Source organism: Lipophrys pholis, assembly GCF_963383615.2.
Source record: "Lipophrys pholis genome assembly, chromosome: 2".
Classification (NCBI taxonomy): Eukaryota; Metazoa; Chordata; class Actinopteri; order Blenniiformes; family Blenniidae; genus Lipophrys; species Lipophrys pholis.
In genome coordinates this window covers 3,239,103-3,259,461 of record NC_137636.1, presented here as the reverse complement: position 1 = coordinate 3,259,461, position 20,359 = coordinate 3,239,103, and the positions used below count along the sequence as shown (strand labels likewise).

Sequence of the window (20,359 nt, the reverse complement as noted above, 5' to 3'; positions counted from 1 at the left end):
AAAACACTGAAAAGGATAAGCTTACCATGTTTGGCCAGTAGTGGGAGCTGTTCTGTGTTTTTGTAATGAAATCACAAACACTATTAACTTCCGTTCAGAAAAGTTGCGTTTCCACGGAGACGGAGTCGGAGTGTTTTTGAAAAGTTGCGTTTTCAGTGCCTCAGAGCACGGACAACCAAAACATTACGAAAGTTTTCTGTTTTTTCTTGAAAACATTTTCGTGTAAAAAAAAAAAGGTCTTAAATGTATTTAAACAGTATCGAATACTTGTTGTCATTTTGGCCAAGTATACTTTGTAACTAGGCATAAGTATTTTTGGGAAAACAGTACTTTTACTTGTAATTAAGACCAACTTGTAACTGTACTTTTAGTGTTACATTATGGTATTTTCGGGTATTTGTACTTTTATTAGTATTTACACTGTAACCACAGTTTCAGCTGTAATTAAATACTATTAAAGCAAGTTGTACTTGTAATCAAGTACAATTTAAGCAGGTTATTTCACTTGTATTTAGATCCCGTTTTAAAAATGTAACAGTACATTTTCTTGTAATTGAGTATAATTTAAGTAGTTTTACATGTAATTGAATACAATTCAAACAATGTGACCATAGTTTTACTTGTAAATGAGTACAATGTAAGCAGTTTAACAGTAGTTAAACTTGTTACTAAATACAATTTGCACAAGTATATAACTAATTTTCTTTCTAAATATATACAATTAAACAGTTTAAGTAGTTTTACTTGCAATTAGATACAATTGAAGCAGTTTCTAAGCAGTTTTGCTTGTATAATTAATTAAAATTCAACCAATGTAGCAGCAGTTTTCCGTCGTCTTTCCACGTCTATGCAGACGACGTAGTAACGGATGTTCTTCAGAGCTAAACTGACGTGACGCTCACATGGCGTGACGCTCACATGACGTGACGCTCACATGACGTGACGCTCACATGGCGTGACGCTCACATGGCGTGACGCACACATGGCGTGACGCTCACATGGCGTGACGCTCACATGGAAGTTGAACTTGGGTTTGCTTCGGCCATTTGCATTCAGAAGCAACACGTTTGAGGAAATCCTGCGTCCTCAGACCGAGACGCAGATCAGCGAGCGTTCAGAGACGAGCCACCTTAATAGGATTAGACTTTATTGGATTGGAGGATGTCTTGTGACGGTGTTTGTGTGCAGGAGGAGGAGGAGGAGGAGGAGGAGGAGGAGGAGGAGGAGGAGGAGGCGGCTCATTGTTTTCTTGTTTATTGTGCAGAGGAAAGAGTGGCACATTGTTGCAGACTAGGTCAGGCGTGTTCTCCAGTTTCATAACTGCTGACATAATAAGCTGCTTCCTCCTCTGTTACCTAAACTGACGACTCTGTCCTGCTTATTTGTGGGACAATCAGACACAGCGTGGCAAATCCTGGGGCTGTGAAACTGGTCCGCTCCTTCCTCCTCCTGGTTCTTTCTCCTGGTTCCTCCTCCTTGTTCTTTCTCCTGGTTCCTCTTCCTGGTTTTTGTTCCTGGTTCCTCCACCTGATTCTTCCTCCTGGTTCCTTTTCCTGGCTCCTCCTCCTGGTTCCTCCTCCTGGTTCCTCCTGGTTCCTCCTCCTGGTTATTCCTCCTGGTTCCTCCTCCTGGTTCCTCCTCCTGGTTCTTTCTCCTGGTTCCTCTCCTGGTTCCTCCTCCTGGTTCTTTCTCCTGATTCTTCCTCCTGGTTCTTCCTCCTGGTTCCCTCTCCTGGTTCCTCCTCCTGGTTCTTCCTCCTGGTTCCTCCTCCTGGTTCTTCCTCCTGGTTCCTCCTCCTGATTCTTCCTCCTGGTTCCTCCTCCTGGATCTTTCTCCTGATTCTTCCTCCTGGTTCCTCCTCCTGGTTATTCCTCCTGGTTCCTCCTCCTGGTTCCTCCTCCTAGTTCTTTCTCCTGGTTCCTCCTCCTGGTTCCTCCTCCTAGTTCTTTCTCCTGGTTCCTCCTCCTGGTTATTCCTCCTGGTTCCTCCTCCTGGTTCCTCCTCCTAGTTCTTTCTCCTGGTTCCTCCTCCTGGTTCCTCCTCCTAGTTCTTTCTCCTGGTTCTTCCTCCTGGTTCTTCCTCCTGGTTCCTCCTCCTGGTTCTTCCTCCTGGTTCCTCCTCCTGATTCTTCCTCCTGGTTCCTCCTCCTGGTTCTTTCTCCTGATTCTTCCTCCTGGTTCCTCCTCCTGGTTCTTTCTCCTGATTCTTCCTCCTGGTTCCTCCTCCTGGTTCCTCTTCCTGGTTTTTGTTCCTGATTCCTCCTCCTGGTTCCTCCTCCTGGTTCTTTCTCCTGGTTCCTCTCCTGGTTCCTCCTCCTGGTTCTTTTTTCTGGTTCTTCCTCCTGGTTCCTCCTCCTGATTCTTCCTCCTGGTTCCTCCTCCTGGTTCCTCCTCCTGGTTCTTTCTCCTGATTCTTCCTCCTGGTTCCTCCTCCTGGTTCTTCCTCCTGGTTCATCCTCCTGGTTCTTCCTCCTGGTTCCTCCTCCTGATTCTTCCTCCTGGTTCCTCCTCCTGGATCTTTCTCCTGATTCTTCATCCTGGTTCCTCCTCCTGGTTATTCCTCCTGGTTCCTCCTCCTGGTTCCTCCTCCTGGTTCTTCCTCCTGGTTCTTCCTCCTGGTTCTTCCTCCTGGTTCCTCCTCCTGGTTCTTCCTCCTGGTTCCTCCTCCTGATTCTTCCTCCTGGTTCCTCCTCCTGGTTCTTTCTCCTGATTCTTCCTCCTGGTTCCTCCTCCTGGTTCTTTCTCCTGATTCTTCCTCCTGGTTCTTCCTCCTGGTTCCTCCTCCTGGTTCCTCCTGATTTTTCCTCCTGGTTCCTCCTCCTGGTTCTTTCTCCTGGTTCCTCCTCCTGGTTCCTCCTCCTGGTTCCTCCTCCTGGTTCTTTCTCCTAGTTCTTTCTCCTGGTTCCTCCTCCTGGTTCCTCCTCCTAGTTCTTTCTCCTGGTTCCTCCTCCTGGTTCCTCCTCCTGGTTCCTCCTCCCAGCCTCAAAGAGCCACAGTAAACTGTCCCAGGCCTCTAAAACCTGTGAATATTTAAGTTACAATGGATCAGCTATTTTTAAGGATGTTATTGACCCAAGAAAAGACTAAACATCCCACGAATAATCTCCTGTTATAGTTTGAGCGGGAGAAGAACCAGAAGAACACTATGAAGGCTGGGACTTTATTTCTATCAAGGGTGTCAAACATAAGGCTCGTGAGGCGAAACCGGCTCCAATCCGGCCGAACCTTTTGGTCATTTTTATGAGGGAGAAAACACACACACACACACACACACACACACACACACACACACACACACACACACACACACACACACACACACACACACACACACACACACACACACACACAGAACAGTTGTCTGTCTACTGAGCATGTGCAGAAGAACTGGTTACTATGGCCATGGTGTGCATGCGCAGTAGCAGAGCTTTCGCCGTCGACCAGAGTCAACAGATTTTCAAAAAGTTGCGTTTTCCTTCATTCCCATCGAGACGGAGTCTGAGCATTTTCGTAAAAATTCCACCTCGGGCGCTCTGTTTTCAAAAAGTTGCATTTTCTGGTGTTGCGAGTGCCGTTGTCTCGTAAACGAACAACCAAAATGCGGGGCGTAGCACGGGGCGTAGCACAATGACTTGAACATGCGGAGGATTAACGTTCCCACACTTTGAAACCCTTCGTCTCAACAGAAAGTACATTTCCAGGAAAAGTGACCCTCGGCGCTGCAGACAGTGTGACTTTCAGCATGCAGACTCCTCCTGTATTTTCTTTGATTTGTTATGAAGCTTTAGACTTTCCAGGCTTTCTGTGAGCAGCTTGTTTGTTAGTTTTTTTTTCTCCTCCTGCAGTCCAAACGCATGCAAATGTGTTGGTGTATCCGCCTTGTAAACAGTAGGTGTGGATGACTGGATGTGGTTTACTCTCTGTGTGTTTGCCCTGTGATGAACTGTTGACCGCTCCAGGGTTTAACCAGGGATCAGGCCCCTGACACCCCGGGCCTGATTTATTAAGATCCTGCATGTGCAGCATGTTAAATTACAGAAATGGATTGTGGCTTAAGTCTGCATGCGGGTGATGGACTCAGAATAACACCATGAGCAGCATCACGTACAAACAGAAGAATTCAAATGAGGGTTTTGTGTTCATTGGGTTTGTTTGCACGAGTATAACTTGCTGGAATCAGTATCGCAAAAACATATACTGTGGAGTCAGACGTGGTGGTGGAAGCACGTTCTCAAACACATCAGAGAATTACAGCAAAGTTAATGTGAATATGGCAAAAAAAATAAAAATACGATAAAAAATAATTTCCCCCTTTTCCAGAGTGGGAGTGTTTTCGAAAGGTCCCACCTTGGGATCCGTTTTCAAAGCTTTGCTCCGAGTGGCTCCAGAAGGTTTTCTGCTTTCACTCTAAAAGCTGTCGAGGAAACGGAGCTTCAGCCTCTTTATTACATTTTAAACTTCTCATCAAGCTGCTGGCAGACTGAAGTGTGTTGTGATGATTAAAGAAGCGACGACCAAGTAGCATGGAGCGTCACATGAAGCTTATTTACCTGAAACAGGTTTAACACTGCCGAACAAGAAAAGTCAAGCCTGAGTCTTAAATGGAGATAATACACAGGTAGAGGTGCTAATCTAGTCAGTCTACCAAAAAAAACAACAACTACAGGTTGCAGTGTCGTTGAGGCACGTTTACTTTTTGATTTGTTTAATTCTAGTTATAAAAAGCCCAAGCAGACTAAATAAAACCCATTTTTGAAAGAAGCCCACAGCCAACCTTATAATGAGCATGTTTATCCCCAGTGTGTGTGTGTGTGTGTGTGTGTGTGTGTGTGTGTGTGTGTGTGTGTGTGTGTGTGTGTGTGTGTGTGTGTGTGTGTGTGTGTGTGTGTGTGTGTGTGTGTGTGTGTGTGTGTGTGTGTGTGTGTGTTTCATGAGATTTTTTCAGACGGCGAGCAAACAGTTTGTGAGCCAAAGTCTGTCTGTTCACACAGATTTCAAACAAGGTCATTTAAAAAAAAAAAAAAGAAAACCAAACAAAACACGACCCAGATGTTGGGTAAAAGAAAGAAAAGAACTTTTTCTTTATCTAAACTAAAAATATGATGACGAACTTATTATTTTGCCTTTGAATCTCCTGTTGTATTGTGTTACTTCATGTGGGAGGAACTGGCCGAGCCGCCAGACTGAATATGCAAATGACGTCTGGCTATTGTTTTTACACATTTACATGTTAATAGATATGAACTCTCCCTTAAATCTGTGAAGAAATATATTGTTTTTATTGTTCATGCGATTTCAGACTGTAATTCATGATGAAATGAGGAAATTGAACAAAAGCCAAAAAAGAAAAAGGTATTTAATAATACTTTTACTGAATGAAAACTCAAATCAGGACAATGAATGTTACTGGTGTCGCGGTAATGATGAGCTAGCACACACCAACTGATGTCATTGTTTATCTCTGGATAACATTATCGTTTAATGTAGAAACACATTCAGTGTCGTATCCAAAATACAACAGTACACGAAAGAATCAGAACGCAAAAAAAAACCAACACATTAGTTTTGACTCCCACGAACTCCGATCCTCCGCGAACGAGCGATCTCTGGTCTCTGGTCGTTTACGAACGATGTTTCCAGCGGGCGGGGGGGGGGGGGGGGGGGGGGGGGGAGGTGGTGACGCAGTGCCCAGTGCATTCTGGGTAGTAAACAAACAAAGCTAACCGGGCAAATCAGAAGAAGCAGACGCGGAAAAAAGAGACGTGGAGTGGTGAGGAAGAAGTGGTGAGGAAGACTCACCGAGGTCTGGGCTGATGACTTTATATCGTGGTTGTTTGTTGCTGAACATTAGCCACCAAATGAAGGGGTGAAAAGTCTCGGCTCCCCTCCCCCTCCCAAGTGAAAGACCCCTTAACCTCTTCAACTTGTAGAAGATTCGAGTTATTAATACCAGAGAGTAAAGTGATGACTAACTGGTTAGCGTGACAAAGGGTCAGGAAGTTACAGATAACATGCCTTGACTAAAGATAACATCCATCATCCACATGTGGAAAACTTCAAATAACTCATTGGGAATCCTTGAACTGAGGTAATTAGAGACTAAAGCAGAGGGTACTGGAGTAACAATGAACCTGAGAGTTGCTGATAACATGCTTGTTCATTGTCCTCGACTCTCCAGTTCAAACTCTCCAGTCACTGGATGATTCAGAGGGAGTCATTGATGTCGCTTCAGTCTGTAAACCCCCACAAATCCATCCGTCCGTCCATCTTCTAACCCGCTCTGTCCTGTTCAGGGTAGCACATACCAGCTATGGGCAAGGGCAGAGTACACCTTGGGCAAGTCCGTCACAGTACAAACACACAGAGAGACAGACAATCACACACACTCACAACCAGGACACAAACTGACCTCAAATGATTTTGGACTGTGGGAGAAAACTGCAGTACCTGGGGGAAACCACTGCACTCACAGGGAAAACATACATACCTCCAGACAGGAAGCCTCCCCTGGTCAACCACCTCTGGAATCAATGAGCGTCTCGCTAAAAAGTTCACTGCACCACTGTCTGGTCCAACGACAGTCAGTCAGATCGTCTCAATCCCAAAACCCAAAGTCAGGAATTCGTTGTCCTTTTCACAGTTTCGACTCTCCAGACATGGCAATTTGAATTTATTGACTTTATTGTAAGGAAAGCTCCTTGAGATGCAACGTCTCGTTTACAAGGGGGACCTAAGGAACACAAAACACAAAGACACAGAACATAAAACAATTGACATGCAGTTTCAATATCCAGCACAATACTTAATAAGTGTAACTCTGGACAACAATAAGACAGACATAAAACACCAGACAGTCTTGCTCACACAACCCGCTCCCTCAATCCTATCAGTTAGAATAAAAATAATAATAATGATAATCTCAGTCTCTAACCGAATTCAGACAGAGAAAACACATGACCAGTCTTCATGTAGGACAACAATTGAGATCATCAGTCTATTTTTCAGTTTCGTCTGTCCAGTTCGTCAGTCTCGTTTACATGATTTACAAGTGAAAACTCAAAACTTTCATAGTGTTTTGGTCTGTTTACATGTCAACGCATTGAAAACCCTCCAACTCTGTTGTGTTGACTGGCAAAAACATATTAACATATCGTTAACATATTGTTCTCCACACACGTATGTGTGTGTGTGGTTTCATTGCATAAACAAACAACAGCGCCAACTCGTGGCCCGGCATGCTCACTACATCATTTTCAGTGTTTCTGCCATTTTGGTGTAAACGGACATCGTTTTTTCAGAACGCTGCCGTGTGAACGTGAAATTCTTCTGAAACGAAAACGCAATAACGGAGCGTTTTTTCACATGAAACGGGGCGTAAACGAGGGCCGTAGTTTCATTCCATAACGCCAACCTTTATCCCTCAGCTTTAACATTCATACAAAACCTTACTTAAATAAACTAAATAAACATCAACGAACAACTTTAGCACTTCTTTTAAACGATGATTCCCATGTTTCCAAGAGAAACGTAGCAGCACGAGCCTTGATTTTTACCCTCAGGACTACATGTGGGATCACACACACCCCCTTCTGAATCCCCTGAAAGCCGTCTTTAGGTGAGAAAACCTCACAGACCCTGTCCTTGTCTGTTACAATGGAGCCTTTCACCTTCCCATTCAGCCCCCTGTGATCACAGATAACCAGTCAGATGTAACCTCCAGCTCCAGAAAGCTGCTTTTGTTTGAGCAGGTCAGCGACTGACGTAACGCTTCTGGCCAATTAGAGATAATACATTGGAAACTGCATGCAGGAGCTCATTTCCATCAGCACCTGTAATTAAGGCAGAGCAGGTGGTAACGACTTCCACTCTCCCAGAGGACGGCGCGAGGTAACGTGCGGGCGTGTGTTTGTCTGCTGTGCATGTGGGAAAGACGAGGGGAAGAAAAAAAATGTCGACAACTGGTGATTGCTGACTGATAAACAAGAAGGTAATCATAAAGACGGCGTAGGCCCCGTGTACACAACGTTTTGGGTGTCAGTTCACACGACAACGGTGCTCAGAGCCACTGATAACGCAACCTTTTGAAAATGGCCCCGGAGGTGGGAACTTATTGAAAATGCTCTGACACCATCGCCGTGGAAACAGGGAGAATTCGCAACTTTTCTGAATCGCTGCTTTTCCGCATGCGCATCACGGCTGTAGTAAATAAACTTTCTGCACATGTGATGGACAGTGTCATGACTCCAGATTCTCCTGGACTTGGTACTTTTATTTTGACAGTCACCGCAATCACAATCCAACTGGGTCGTCCGTCTATACGAATGTTCTCCCATTGTTAATGTTTGGAGCGTTTTATTTTTGATCTAAAAGAAGTTTTCAGGGCTGATAATGTGAAATTATATAAGATCTTCTGTTCTATTACACGCCATCCAGACCGTTAGTTTTTATGCACCGGATATTTGGAACAAATATTACGCCTTGATAGTTGTGGAGGCCGCAGACTTGTTTCTGATGTCTGATCTCAGCTGTTTTCTTCTTCTGCTTCGTTGTCGTACAGTTTGTGTTTCACCCCCCCCCCCCCCCCAGAAGCTTTCCATCTTTTCTGAACCTCATGCAAATCACAGTCAACAAGCCGTCACGGCGGCCCGTCATCCATCACAGTGAAGGTGAAGCTGTGGTTTGGCGGCTCCTTCCTCCTTCCCTTCGTTGGCTGAGCTCCGTCTTTACATGCGCCACTTGTTTGTGGAAGTCTGCACATCTCACCTTACACGGCTCACGGCCGCCGTTCTCCGGGAACAAGTTTCTCCGGAGAGACGTTTGGTGCCGCAGAGTGTATTTTTAAAAGTTTGAGTCAGCTTCCAGCAGTGCGTCAGGTCAGCCATCTGCACAACCCCTGAGGTGCTCCACTTCTCCGTGGACGTCTGGCTGAGAACAAGTGCAGGTTTGTTTTTTTTTTGTTTGTTTTGTTTTGGGGTTTGTTTTTTTTCCCCCGATTGTGGCGCAAAGCAGCTGAATCAGACTTTGCGATGTTGCGTCACCGATGTGTTGACTCTGAGAAGTGCACTCGTTTGCCCCGTAAATGTTCGGCTTTGAAGCCGGACCCGAAGACAAAAAAAAAACAAACATGTACGTGGAGATGGGCTCGCGGCGCTGTTGACATGGAGCCGTGTGTTTGTGTGTGTGCAGGGCCAGGAGCATGACCGAGCAGCAGGAGCCCAGCGAAGAAACAGGCCTGATCCCCGCACAGGACCTGGACCCCTCCAAGGACGAGGACACACACGGCCACTTCAGGCAAACACACACACACACACACACACACACACACACACACACACACACACACACACACACACACACACACACACACACACACACACACACACACACACACACACACACACACAGGACTGCTACACTTGCTATCTTTGCACGTTTTTTTTTTTTTTTTTCCTCTTCCCACCACACACCATCTGTATCCTGTGCATGGTCATGAGTTACAGCCCGAGGAGATTTATTTTCACAGCACTTATTTTGTGCTTTTATTTCAGCTGTATTTGATGTGAAACAATGGTCACACGTACACACACACACACACTCACACACCCACACACACACACACACACCCACACACACACACAAACACACATCATGTAGTTTTTCCTCCCGTGAGGCCTTAGAAAAAACTGGAACTTGTTCTAAAATGTATTAATCCTTTGCATGTCTGTCTGCAGACTGAATCTGCTTGTGTGTGTGTGTGTGTGTGTGTGTGTGTGTGTGTGTGTGTGTGTGTGTGTGTGTGTGTGTGTGTGTGTGTGTGTGTGTGTGTGTGTGTGTGTGTGTGTGTGTGTGTGTGTGTGTAAGTGTGTGTGTGTGTGTGTGTGTGTGTGTGTGTGTGTGTGTGTGTGTGTGTGTGTGTGTGTGTGTGTGTGTGTGTGTGTGTTATATAAGAGGGAGTCGATGCAGGAGCGGTATAATCCCGGGGAATCTGTTCTGCGATGGGATTTAGTGCTGAAGCATGTTGTGTTGGGAGACTCGCTGAATGAGACGAACACATTGCACACATGTCAGTCACTCGGTGAGCACTCTGTGCTTCTTGTTTGTCTCTCCAGACACTGGAAATTACAATATTTCAGCTTTTGATTATATTTTTTTGGGGGGGGATCCACAGTATTTTTTTGTAAAGTTAAGTTAAGCCTTAGACTACAACAGCATGAAAAATAGTATTTCAAGCTTCTCTACATCAATGAAACACGAGTTTTGAAAGCAAATGTTTACATTTGCTTTTCAATTCATAAATTTACTACTGTTAATACTGCTGCCGTGTAAAACGCAACAAAAGTTTTCCATTTTTATTTGAAAACGTTGTCATGTAAATGGAGCCTAAGGCACCTGATCCAGTAGTTTTAAAATTCAACACTTTCACTTGGTCTGGTCGGTCCAGAAACCTTCAGTATTCTAAGTTTCTAGCTCCTCCTTGATTTTCCTCATTTGAATATTGGATCATAGGAGCTGCATTCAGAATCTGCTGTGTCTGTGTGAGCTGGACTGGCTCCGCCCACACATGCCCATCTTGGGAAGAGGAGGAAGTACTTCCTCTCGTGGTGCAATGTGCCAGAGCAGAGCTGCCTAATTGTGGGAGGAGCCAAAGGGAGAGCCTACCTTGATTGGGATTGACTAAACCCCCGATGACACTATATAGGGTTTGATTTCTGATTGGCTGGTTGGAGCAACACACTTTTTAAAACTGAAACAAGCCAGGGAGAGAGAGGACAGACTGTCTTCACTTCTGGGGCGTCGTTCCAGGTATGGGGACGATTATTACTGTTGTGAAACTTTTAGGAAGTTAATTTTGCATAATATGACACCTTTAAAACATTTAAACATAAAAGAAACATCAAAAAATGTTTTTAAAAAGTTCAGGTGAAACTTGAACATGAAAAACACACATGAAATAATAGTTATGATCATGAACAGAATTTATTGTAAAATAACAAAATAACGTTATTAACTAGTACAGGAAGTGTTGTGCTTCTCAATTTGTATGGATCAAAATTGTTGTTAACAAAAAATGTTCATTTAAAAACATTCAGAAATCCTTCATTCAAACTGAAATGTGGGCGGCTTGGTGCGGTTTGGTCTTATCCCCCCCCTCACTTTGTCTCACCGGAGGATTTCACACTTTTGAATCTTCTCACGTGTACTGGAGTCTCCCGGCGTCTCCATCATCTCAGTCCCAGTTTTGTCTCCTCCAGCCGAATCACGGCTGCAGCCGGCCGCCGGTGGGAGGTGTTCGCTTTCTAATTCAGGATTCAATTTAGGAATCTTTGAGCTGGTAATTAGCTTCACTCCTCCTCGCAGCCGAGGGCTCTGGGAATCATGTGCGTGCACAGACTAGCAAGTTTGGGTTTCAGTTCCAAACCACAGCTTCTAACAATGACGGGGGAGGGGGACTGTGGATGGTTGTTTTCTCCCAGTGTGTGAGGATCCAGGTTATTAAGCCTCATTACAGCACATGTGCCAGAATTTGATCGCTTTCAAACATCCACCACACTCCATTCAGTCCCTCAGCTCGATGAAAACCAACAGACAGAAGCCGCTCCCTCCCGGGCCTCTGATTTAAAACCCTCAGAATAATGTCTGAAATAAAAGTGGAAGTTCCGCCGAATCTGTCTCTATCATCCCAACATCCCCGGGAACGGTGCAGTGGGAATAACCCCAGGCGCTTCTCTCTCCTCACACTGGCGGTATTGATTAAGACCTGGATGTTGAGACAGATGGAGAGCCGGTTAGTCCCCACAGGGCTGCTTGTGTTTTTAATAATCACCCTCCTCTCTCCACCTGAGAGTGCACAGCGTCTCCGCAGCCTATTTATAGAGGGAAACCAGCAGGCAGCGTGAGCAGCACACTTACACTGTTGTTCATAACAGGGTCACATGACGAGGGGGCGACCACGTCGTCTGCAGCAATTTAATGTGAAACAACTGCGAGGATGAGCTTCATGCAATCATTCATTCGTCGTTCTTACATTTTCACTTTCACACATTTACACAGCATCGTTTCCAAAGAGGCAGGAGTCAGAGCATTTTTTAAAAAAAGGGTGCTTTTTCATTGGCTCAGAGCACCGATATCATGTGAACGAATCCCCAAAAACGCAACAAAAGTTTTGCGTTTTCACTTGAAAGCGTCATGTGAACAGGATAACTGTAGGAAAAGGTCAAACAGAGGAGAGGTTTCACTCTGGCAGCAATGGCCTGAGTTCTACTTGATTTTTGGATTATTTACTGTGACCTTAAATGGATTTGAAATGCACATCTTGTCTATATTATAGATGTATAACATACCCAGTGATGATCGATCTATCCAGAAACGGATAATTATCCAATAACTGCAGGTTTATGTTCCTATTTTTGTATTTTTAAAAGTTTGGGATACTAATGCATCACTAAAATACTTCATGATGAGTATTCAAAGTCACAAAAGTTGCTAATAAGATTTTAATTTACTTAGAATACACTCTGTGGAAAGGGACCAAAATTGCTTGTATTTTTTGATTTAGAGCTTCAAAATGAGATTTAATGGGAACTATATCTTAATAAATAGGCCCACAATGTTACTGTTATCACTGTGATTAAATATAGTGTCACAAATATATTCATATTTTATCACATTTCCTATCTATCAGGTGTGTTTACTGTGAATAAAAAGTACATTTTTGCAGGCATACATTTGTGTTTGTGTGGATATATGCAGTTATTACATTTTGAAAAGATTTTTTTTTTGCTGCTTGACCCATGTAGCAACTTATTAGATTGGTAAAATGTTATTCCAATAATGGATAATACATCTTACTACACTATCGGCAAGTTATTACTTTGTTGGCTTTAGTGCATTGGAACAGGCCAAAATGATTACATAATTGATTTTCATTCTTCTCCAGGCTCAAATACATAATGGCTGAACTTTGATCAAATGTCATTAAATATTTGAGTATTTTAGGTTTATTTAGGTTAAAATTGTACATAAATCCAGTTCCATCACCTTTCTCTGAGCTCAGTCATCTTTATTTCCCGACTTAATCACCATCTTGAAATCGTCCCGTCGGGGTCAGAGGTCATAGTTCACCTCTCGTCAGGAAGCAGGGTCTCAGGACGGAGGTGGCGTTCTCTCCTCACCCAGAGGAGCAGAACTCGTCAGAGGAAACACGCCGACCGTCCTGACGCTGTGACGGGCATTTTACCATAACTGCACCTTGAGGTAAACAGCAGAGGACGACGCTCAGGCAGAATACCAATGAGTTCTCTGGAGCAGAATCATTCTGAGAAAGAGATTTTAGAGAAAACGGTGTATTTATTATAAAACAAACACTTTCACAGTTTTCAGTCTGATGCCGGCTGATTGTTAGATTACTCTGTTCCTCACTATCAGTTTACTCTTCCATTCATGTATTAAACTGGATATTTTAACTGAAATGTTTAACAGCCAAAAGCCTAAATCTGACATCGAGTAGAATAAAAAGAATGTGAACTCTGCAAAAACAAATATTTTGAATTTCAGGGTGAGTTGAATATTAATAAAGGATCAATGAGAATTTGAGAAAGAAAAGGACGTTTCTATAAGAAGTTCTGGGTTTGGGGGAGGTTGGGGTAGATGGACGGATCATATGTAGAACTATAATGATTGAAACATTTTTAGTCTTCTACTGAAAACTCACTTTCTGACAAATGGCTTCTACTGAGTGAGATAAATGATCATGATACACATGAAGCAGTTTTATTACTATTGCCACCAGCAGCTGTTTGTTTGTTTTTTTGTGCTGAATCCCACTGTACTCTTTGTTTACACTGTTAAAAGTTTCATGTGTAGCAGGGTTGACATCAGCCACTGCGAACTGAGCATGTTTCTATTGTATTTACTCTGTTAGCAATACAGTATCATGCAATTCTGCCATAATGCAGTTAATATAGATTTCCAAAAAACAATGCATGTTACAAAAAATAACCAATACTTTAATTCATATCATATTTTATCATATATTAAATCTACTTTAGGGTGATTATTGATTGTTCTATAATGACACGTACATGGAACATGGCAAATTAATTGATATGCTTCAAGAACAGTCTAAAAAAATACATTTATGGAAGTATAGACGGAAGTACAAATAGAAGGTCAATTAATTAAAATGTTATTATAATATAGCTCCAAATACAAGACAAGTCATTTCAAGGCACTCTTACAGAGAAAACCTGACATGGAGGAGACGCCGCGAAGTACTAAAGTAATAATCAACAAAATGGCCATGAGTTAAGAAAAGAAAAGATGACGGGTGTACTTTAGAGCGATTCTCAGATGGAAAATATCTAAATTCCCAGTGGGAAAAATGCATTTGATCCTTTGAAACAAGGTGAAACACAGCTGAGGTTCTGGTGAAAGTTCAGTAATGTAAACTCGTCGTCATTCAGACGCTCCCTCTCGCCACCTCAGTAAAACACACTTGTTTTTTTATAGCCAAAAAGCTTTATGGGGAATGACTATAGCCACGGTTAGATATGTTAACGGCAGATTTATGGACTCTGGCAGTAAAGACGCCCTGACGGACGCGGCCATGTTGCTGGTTTGTTATTGCCATGTGAACGCTTATAAACTGGGAACTTCTCAACTAGTAAATGTCACAATTCCTAGCTGTGCGAATGCTGAATTATGTCCACATAAAGTTGCCCCTCCCAAAGTACATAGTTGGTGGTTAAAGACAGTAAAGTGCTTTACTTTTCTTTTCTTTTTTTAAACCCTGAATGAAACTAAAGGATGACAGTAATACGGACAGGTAGAGAAGGACTAGTGATGTAGTTGATTTCATATTGGAATACTTTTCTGTTTATTTTCACAGTAAAAAACACAACATACACCATCCACTCCGTGTCAAACCAGTAAATTATAAACCCCACTGGCTCGATGATAAGGAATCCCGTTAAAATGAGTGACGATAATCCAGAGTAATATTACAATAAAAACATGACAATAAGAAGGAATCACAATATGAATTGCATAAAACGAATGGCTCAACCATCCACAGCCCTGCTCTACGTGCTATCAGACAGTGTCGTTTCTGCTGTTTTTCCAAACAGACCTGAAGATTTGCAGTAGAAGAGAACAATATAACCAAAAAGATGTCAAAAAAAGGTGTTTCAGCATCTAATTTATCCGAAAAAAAGCAAGCGGATGAAATAAATACATTAACATCACTATTGAAGGGGCCTAAAAGCAAACCATGTGGAAGCCCACAGTCCACTTTATGTACAAAAAAGACCTTCCAGAATTATATAAAGCTAAGTTAAATCCTTCTATATATGCCAATATGCTCTGTTTAAGAATTTCTAATAAATCCGTAAGCGGTTAATTTGAGTATATTAATACAATTTACAAGACTCAGTAGCCTGAATATTGAAGAAATGTATTACAGCCTTTACATCTCACTCCCAGGTGCCTCTTTTTACTACTGTTTGACCAAAGATTCTCTGTATCGGCTCCTTTGTGTTTCATATTGCTGAAAAATAACTTGTCTACACTGATGAAATCCTGCTGTAAATTCACTGCGCTGTATCATTTACCGTGTAATACTCCCAGAAAGAGAGGGAAGTCTTTGTGAGGAAAAGCCCTTCTTCATTGTCGCGTACAATTCTTAATCTCCCGTAAAGCAGCAGAACTGGGGCAGCAGTTCATTCCTCTGACATTTTCCTTAAAGGTCTGATTATACTGAGTTTTATCTGCTGCTGGGTGGTTGTGACTGCTTCAGCAAAAAGAGACGGGTATCATGCTGTGACATCTGCTGCACTGCTCTGACTTATTCCTCTTGAGGCCACTTTGACGCCAGTCGTGTGTGTGTGTGTGTGTGTGCGTGTGTGTGTGTGTGTGTGTGTGTGTGTGTGTGTGTGTGTGTGTGTGTGTGTGCGTGTGCGTGTGCGTGTGTGTGTATGCTGTTAAAATGGGTTATCTCTGCGTGGCCACTATTTGTGTTTGAGCAGCTCAATATTTATCTTTGATTATGCTGTTTTCTGACAGCCGTCGTCTCTCTGCATTTGTGCGTACTCTGATGATTAAACTCTTCATGTGGAAGTTTTGACCCAGACAAGATTTTCTTCATGCACCGTAACACATATCACACACACCTGCTGTACATGTGCAGTCGACCTAACCCGGCATCGGTCAAGTTCTGCTCGCTACGCTCTTTTTCGGCTCATCTGATGACATGATTTGCATTCAGACATTCAGACGTGCTCACAAAGACATTCCGAGCTCTTTTTATGCAGAGTAATTTAATTGTTGTTCCTTGTTTTCCTTCGTTCCAGATTCATTGAGGACTTGTCTTATGAAGATGTGAAAAAATGTTACAGGGGCTCGGTGAGTTTCACTTTCCTCCCGTGAACGGGTCCGTTTGGTTTTGTTTTGGTGTCGTGGTTCGTGCTCCCGCCTCGCTGTGAGAATATCCCCGGCTTTAGTCCGACTGGAGTCTCTTTCTGTGCACTTAGTTTTACACCAAATCGAGATTGAGCAAGTTTTGACGTATTTTTAAATAAAAAATTGTAAATTATGTTGTTTTTTTTTCTGGTCTTTTTGGTCAGTTTACATTTTTCACATTAGATTTTATTTCATATAAAAAGTGCATACTAGTTAATACATTCAGAAACTTAGCCTTTAAATATGTTGAAGTAATAAGCGGTAGGTTTCAGATTCACACAGCAATATTTTGGAAAAAAAATGGAAATGGCAGGAATGCAGGCCACAAGTTGGCACTGTTGTTTGTATTTGTGATGAAACCACACACACGTGCGCTCAGAGAACAACACGCTATAAACATTAACAATGGGAGAACACGGACATTTATATTGTGTTGGATTGTTATTACGATGAATTTCAGATGATGTTTTTGTTTGTTTTGGTCTTGCGTTTAAACTTGCTAGTAAATTTTCTATTATTAAAAAATTGTATTGTTGCAGAGTTTAAAAAGTCACAAAAACATAAGAAACTCAAATTTATATATATATATATATATATATATGTATAAGAAACTTAATTTGTGAGTCAAGTATTGTAATACCTATCCAATAAAGAGTTAAAGACTTTGCACATTCAAACATTCACCCAACGCTTCTGGTAAATTATATTTAAGTTACTTTCATTTCACCAGCCGGACAGAGGACGTTAACTGGTGACTAGTTCGCCCCAGGCTTTCACCTGCTGGTAATCGAGCCCTGATGCGTTACAGTAACATACTGTGAGCACCGCGATCCTGAGGACATGGAGCCGCTCTAACACCGGCTATAAATAGAAAGACAAAAACAGGAGCGTCACACAACAACAAACCGAGTCCATGGCAAGATGGATGTGACACAGAGCAGGACGCAGAAAGAAGCGGAGGACAACGTGGCAGGGCTGCAAGAGAGAAGAGGATGAGGGGAACAAGTGTGGGGGGGGGGGGAGAAACGAGTGAAACCTCTTGGGTGTAAAATAGATTATTCTCTCTGAAATCTGGCAAACAAACTTAGACGACAGACTGAAAGCCGACAGACAGCGGGAGGGAAAGGACTGAAAGCGAGAGTCGTCAGGAGTACCTGTGTGTGAGCCAGAGTGGATTTCTTTTTTCTTTTTTTTTTTAGCTCAGGATGATGAAGGGTGTGTGTATGTGTGTGTAAAGACGGAGAGACGGAGAGGGAGGGTGTCAGCTGGGCGCTGCAAAGTGTAGAGTCACTGGAGGTGTATTTGAGGCAGAGAAAGAGAGCCTTGTAGTTGGGAAAGAGCTCAGTGGCTGTAAACTGAAGCGTTGTTGTTGTAAGTGTGTAGGTGTAGGTGTCCACGGTAGCTCTAGCTCCAGCTCTGTGTGTGTGTGTGTGTGTGTGTGTATGTGTGTGTGTGTGTGTGTGTGTAGAGAAGAGGTAGAACCTTTCAGCACTGACCGGCGGCAGGGGGAACAGTGTGTGTCTTGCAGCAGCTTGCTCCAGGCCTTGGACGTTCGTGAGTGTGTGTGTGAGTACGGTGCCAACGTGCTGAGCCTGGTGCAGAGCTCGCGTCCTCTGAGGGAGAGGGTGGTGTCGGCGCCGAGCGGAGCCGGGGTGCCCTGCGGCGGCGTTGGTGGTGGAGGAGGAGGAGGAGGAGGAGGCGGAGGTGGAGGTGGAGGTGGAGGTGGCGGCAGCAGCGGTGGCGTGGTCGGTGGCGCTGTGCAGGCGGGCCGGTCCACCAAGGAGCTGCTCATGACTCTGCCCTGTCCCTCTGCACAGACTGTCAGCAAGTACAACTCGCAGTACCACAAACTGTTCCCGTGCGTGCCCAAGGATGAGATCCTCATGAAAGGTACGGTCACTCCGTCCACCTACAACACTGTCATGCGTTTGTGTAATTTGCTGCTTCGAGCTTCAGCAGGGCTGACGACTTCTGTGCTCTGAGATTTTTCCAGATGCAAAGACAGACAATTCTTTACTACTATGAATAATAATGTATGTATGAAAATGCACGCACATATATTTTATTTCTTTGTCACTGCAGGATGAATATCTGCTGTTCAAGTCGATTAAAGTGACTTTGGACTTAAACAAAAAAACCTTTGTGACATAGACTGTTTGCTAGCTAAGGGCATCAGTGAGTTTACACTTATCTTTCAATTAAAACATACAGTATATGTCTTCAATGCTGTTAAGCAATGTGCCTGTTTCTGCATTTGTGTGGAAATCATGTGTTTGGGTGTCTTTGCTAAAGACTTAACAGGCATGTTCAAAATGACTTTTAAATTAATTTTAAAACTTTTTATTGAGGGGATTTCAATTTGGTCCCCGTAATGTTCATGGTCCCCGAGATGTGATCGTGTAAACAAGATGGCGTCCCCACAACGATAACAATAAGAACACACATGTATTTAGTAACCTCAGATTTAAGAAAAAATATATATAGATACATTTTTTTTAAGATATTTCAGAATACACAGACATCAAAAAAAGGTACATATGATCGGATCATGCAAGGAAAGGAATCCCAGTGAAAAGTTCTGGATATTCTGCATCAATCATCAGTGGATCATTAAATTATCTTCTTCTTCTTAACTTCCGGTTATTTATTGTTGGAGAAAAAAATTGACACTTTATGAGTTTTCACAGTTAAAAAAGTAACGGGATTAACAAGCGTTTGTATCAGTGTGAAAAGATCAACTTATGTTTGGAAAAACCATCCCTCTGAACCAAACATGTCTTTCTGCTGCTGCCCCTCCCCCACGAAACAATCAGCAACACGTATTTTCAAAATCACTGAAATGATGCATAAAAAAAAAATCTCCTCAGCTCTGAGATTATTCATTAATATTCTTACAAAGAGCTTATGGATTGTTGGAGTAGCATTGGAAAAATATCTTCTTATTGTATTTGTGCTGATAGAATGTTTATCTGTGTGTGTGTGTGTGTGTGTGTGTGTGTGTGTGTGTGTGTGTGTGTGTGTGTGTGTGTGTGTGTGTGTGTGTGTGTGTGTGTGTGTGTGTGTGTGTGTGTGTGTGTGTGTGTGTGTGTGTGTGTGTGTGTGTGTGTGTGTGTGGTGTGACATTGCTCTCTACACAAACTCACTTTACATCATTTGTGTTTGTTGTCTATCAAAACAGAAAACTGATTATTTAACAAAGGAACCTGAAGAAAATGAAGAAATCAGTATTCCACCATTCATTCAATTATAGTTCAGATATTGATTTGATATTTTGAAATACAATTTAGCTCGGTCCCTCGGTCTCCAGTACTCTAACCTTTAGCTTTGCATCGATACCGAGTACCGATACAGTTACTGATGAAATGCCATAAAGCCTGATTTATAATCCATATACAAACAATGTGCAAAGGCTGTGCATTGCCACAAACCACCTCCGCACAGCCTCTGGGTCGATGCTGTGCCTCCAGCAGCTTTACAGTCTAGAGTACGCATAGGTACTCATACTTCTACTCATCCTTCAAAAGAGTGGTATCGGTGCATCCCTACTTATTATAAAGCCAAATTCCTGATTTTCTTGCTTTTCTTTGTCCGGTCTCTGGTTGTTGAGAGTGTTTCTCTGTCTCCTCCTCCTCAGTGTACTCCTGTGCTCTCCTCAGAGATATCCTTCTCCAAGGCCGGCTCTACATTTCCAGAAACTGGCTCTGTTTCTATGCCAACCTCTTCGGCAAGGACATCAAGGTGCGAGTGACTGACGGCCGCATTAATAAACTCAAACCGGCGGAGCGCCGATCGGGAAGCGAGTGACTCCCGGTTCACGATCTGACGAGCCCGATTGGAAAACTTGACAAGTCATTTGACTGGAAGTCGGTCAGGATTATTTACTGACATGAAGCTTTGCGGCTTTA

General features: G+C 43.0%; 1 protein-coding gene across 3 annotated transcripts in view; it reads left to right on the top strand.

Moving 5' to 3' along the window:
• The window catches only part of gramd2aa (GRAM domain containing 2Aa), a 45,743-nt gene that overhangs the window by 7,111 nt on the left and 18,273 nt on the right, over positions 1 to 20,359 (top strand). For 2 of the 3 annotated variants that reach the window (XM_080458519.1, XM_080458518.1), the window contains exons 2-5: positions 9,186 to 9,290; positions 16,346 to 16,397; positions 18,272 to 18,344; positions 20,089 to 20,192. In XM_080458519.1, the coding sequence (XP_080314645.1) occupies positions 9,186 to 9,290; positions 16,346 to 16,397; positions 18,272 to 18,344; positions 20,089 to 20,192 (334 nt within the window). Of the gene's footprint in view, positions 1 to 9,185; positions 9,291 to 16,345; positions 16,398 to 17,968; positions 18,345 to 20,088; positions 20,193 to 20,359 lie in introns of all 3 variants that reach the window. The other variant, XM_080458517.1, reaches the window with a different exon arrangement.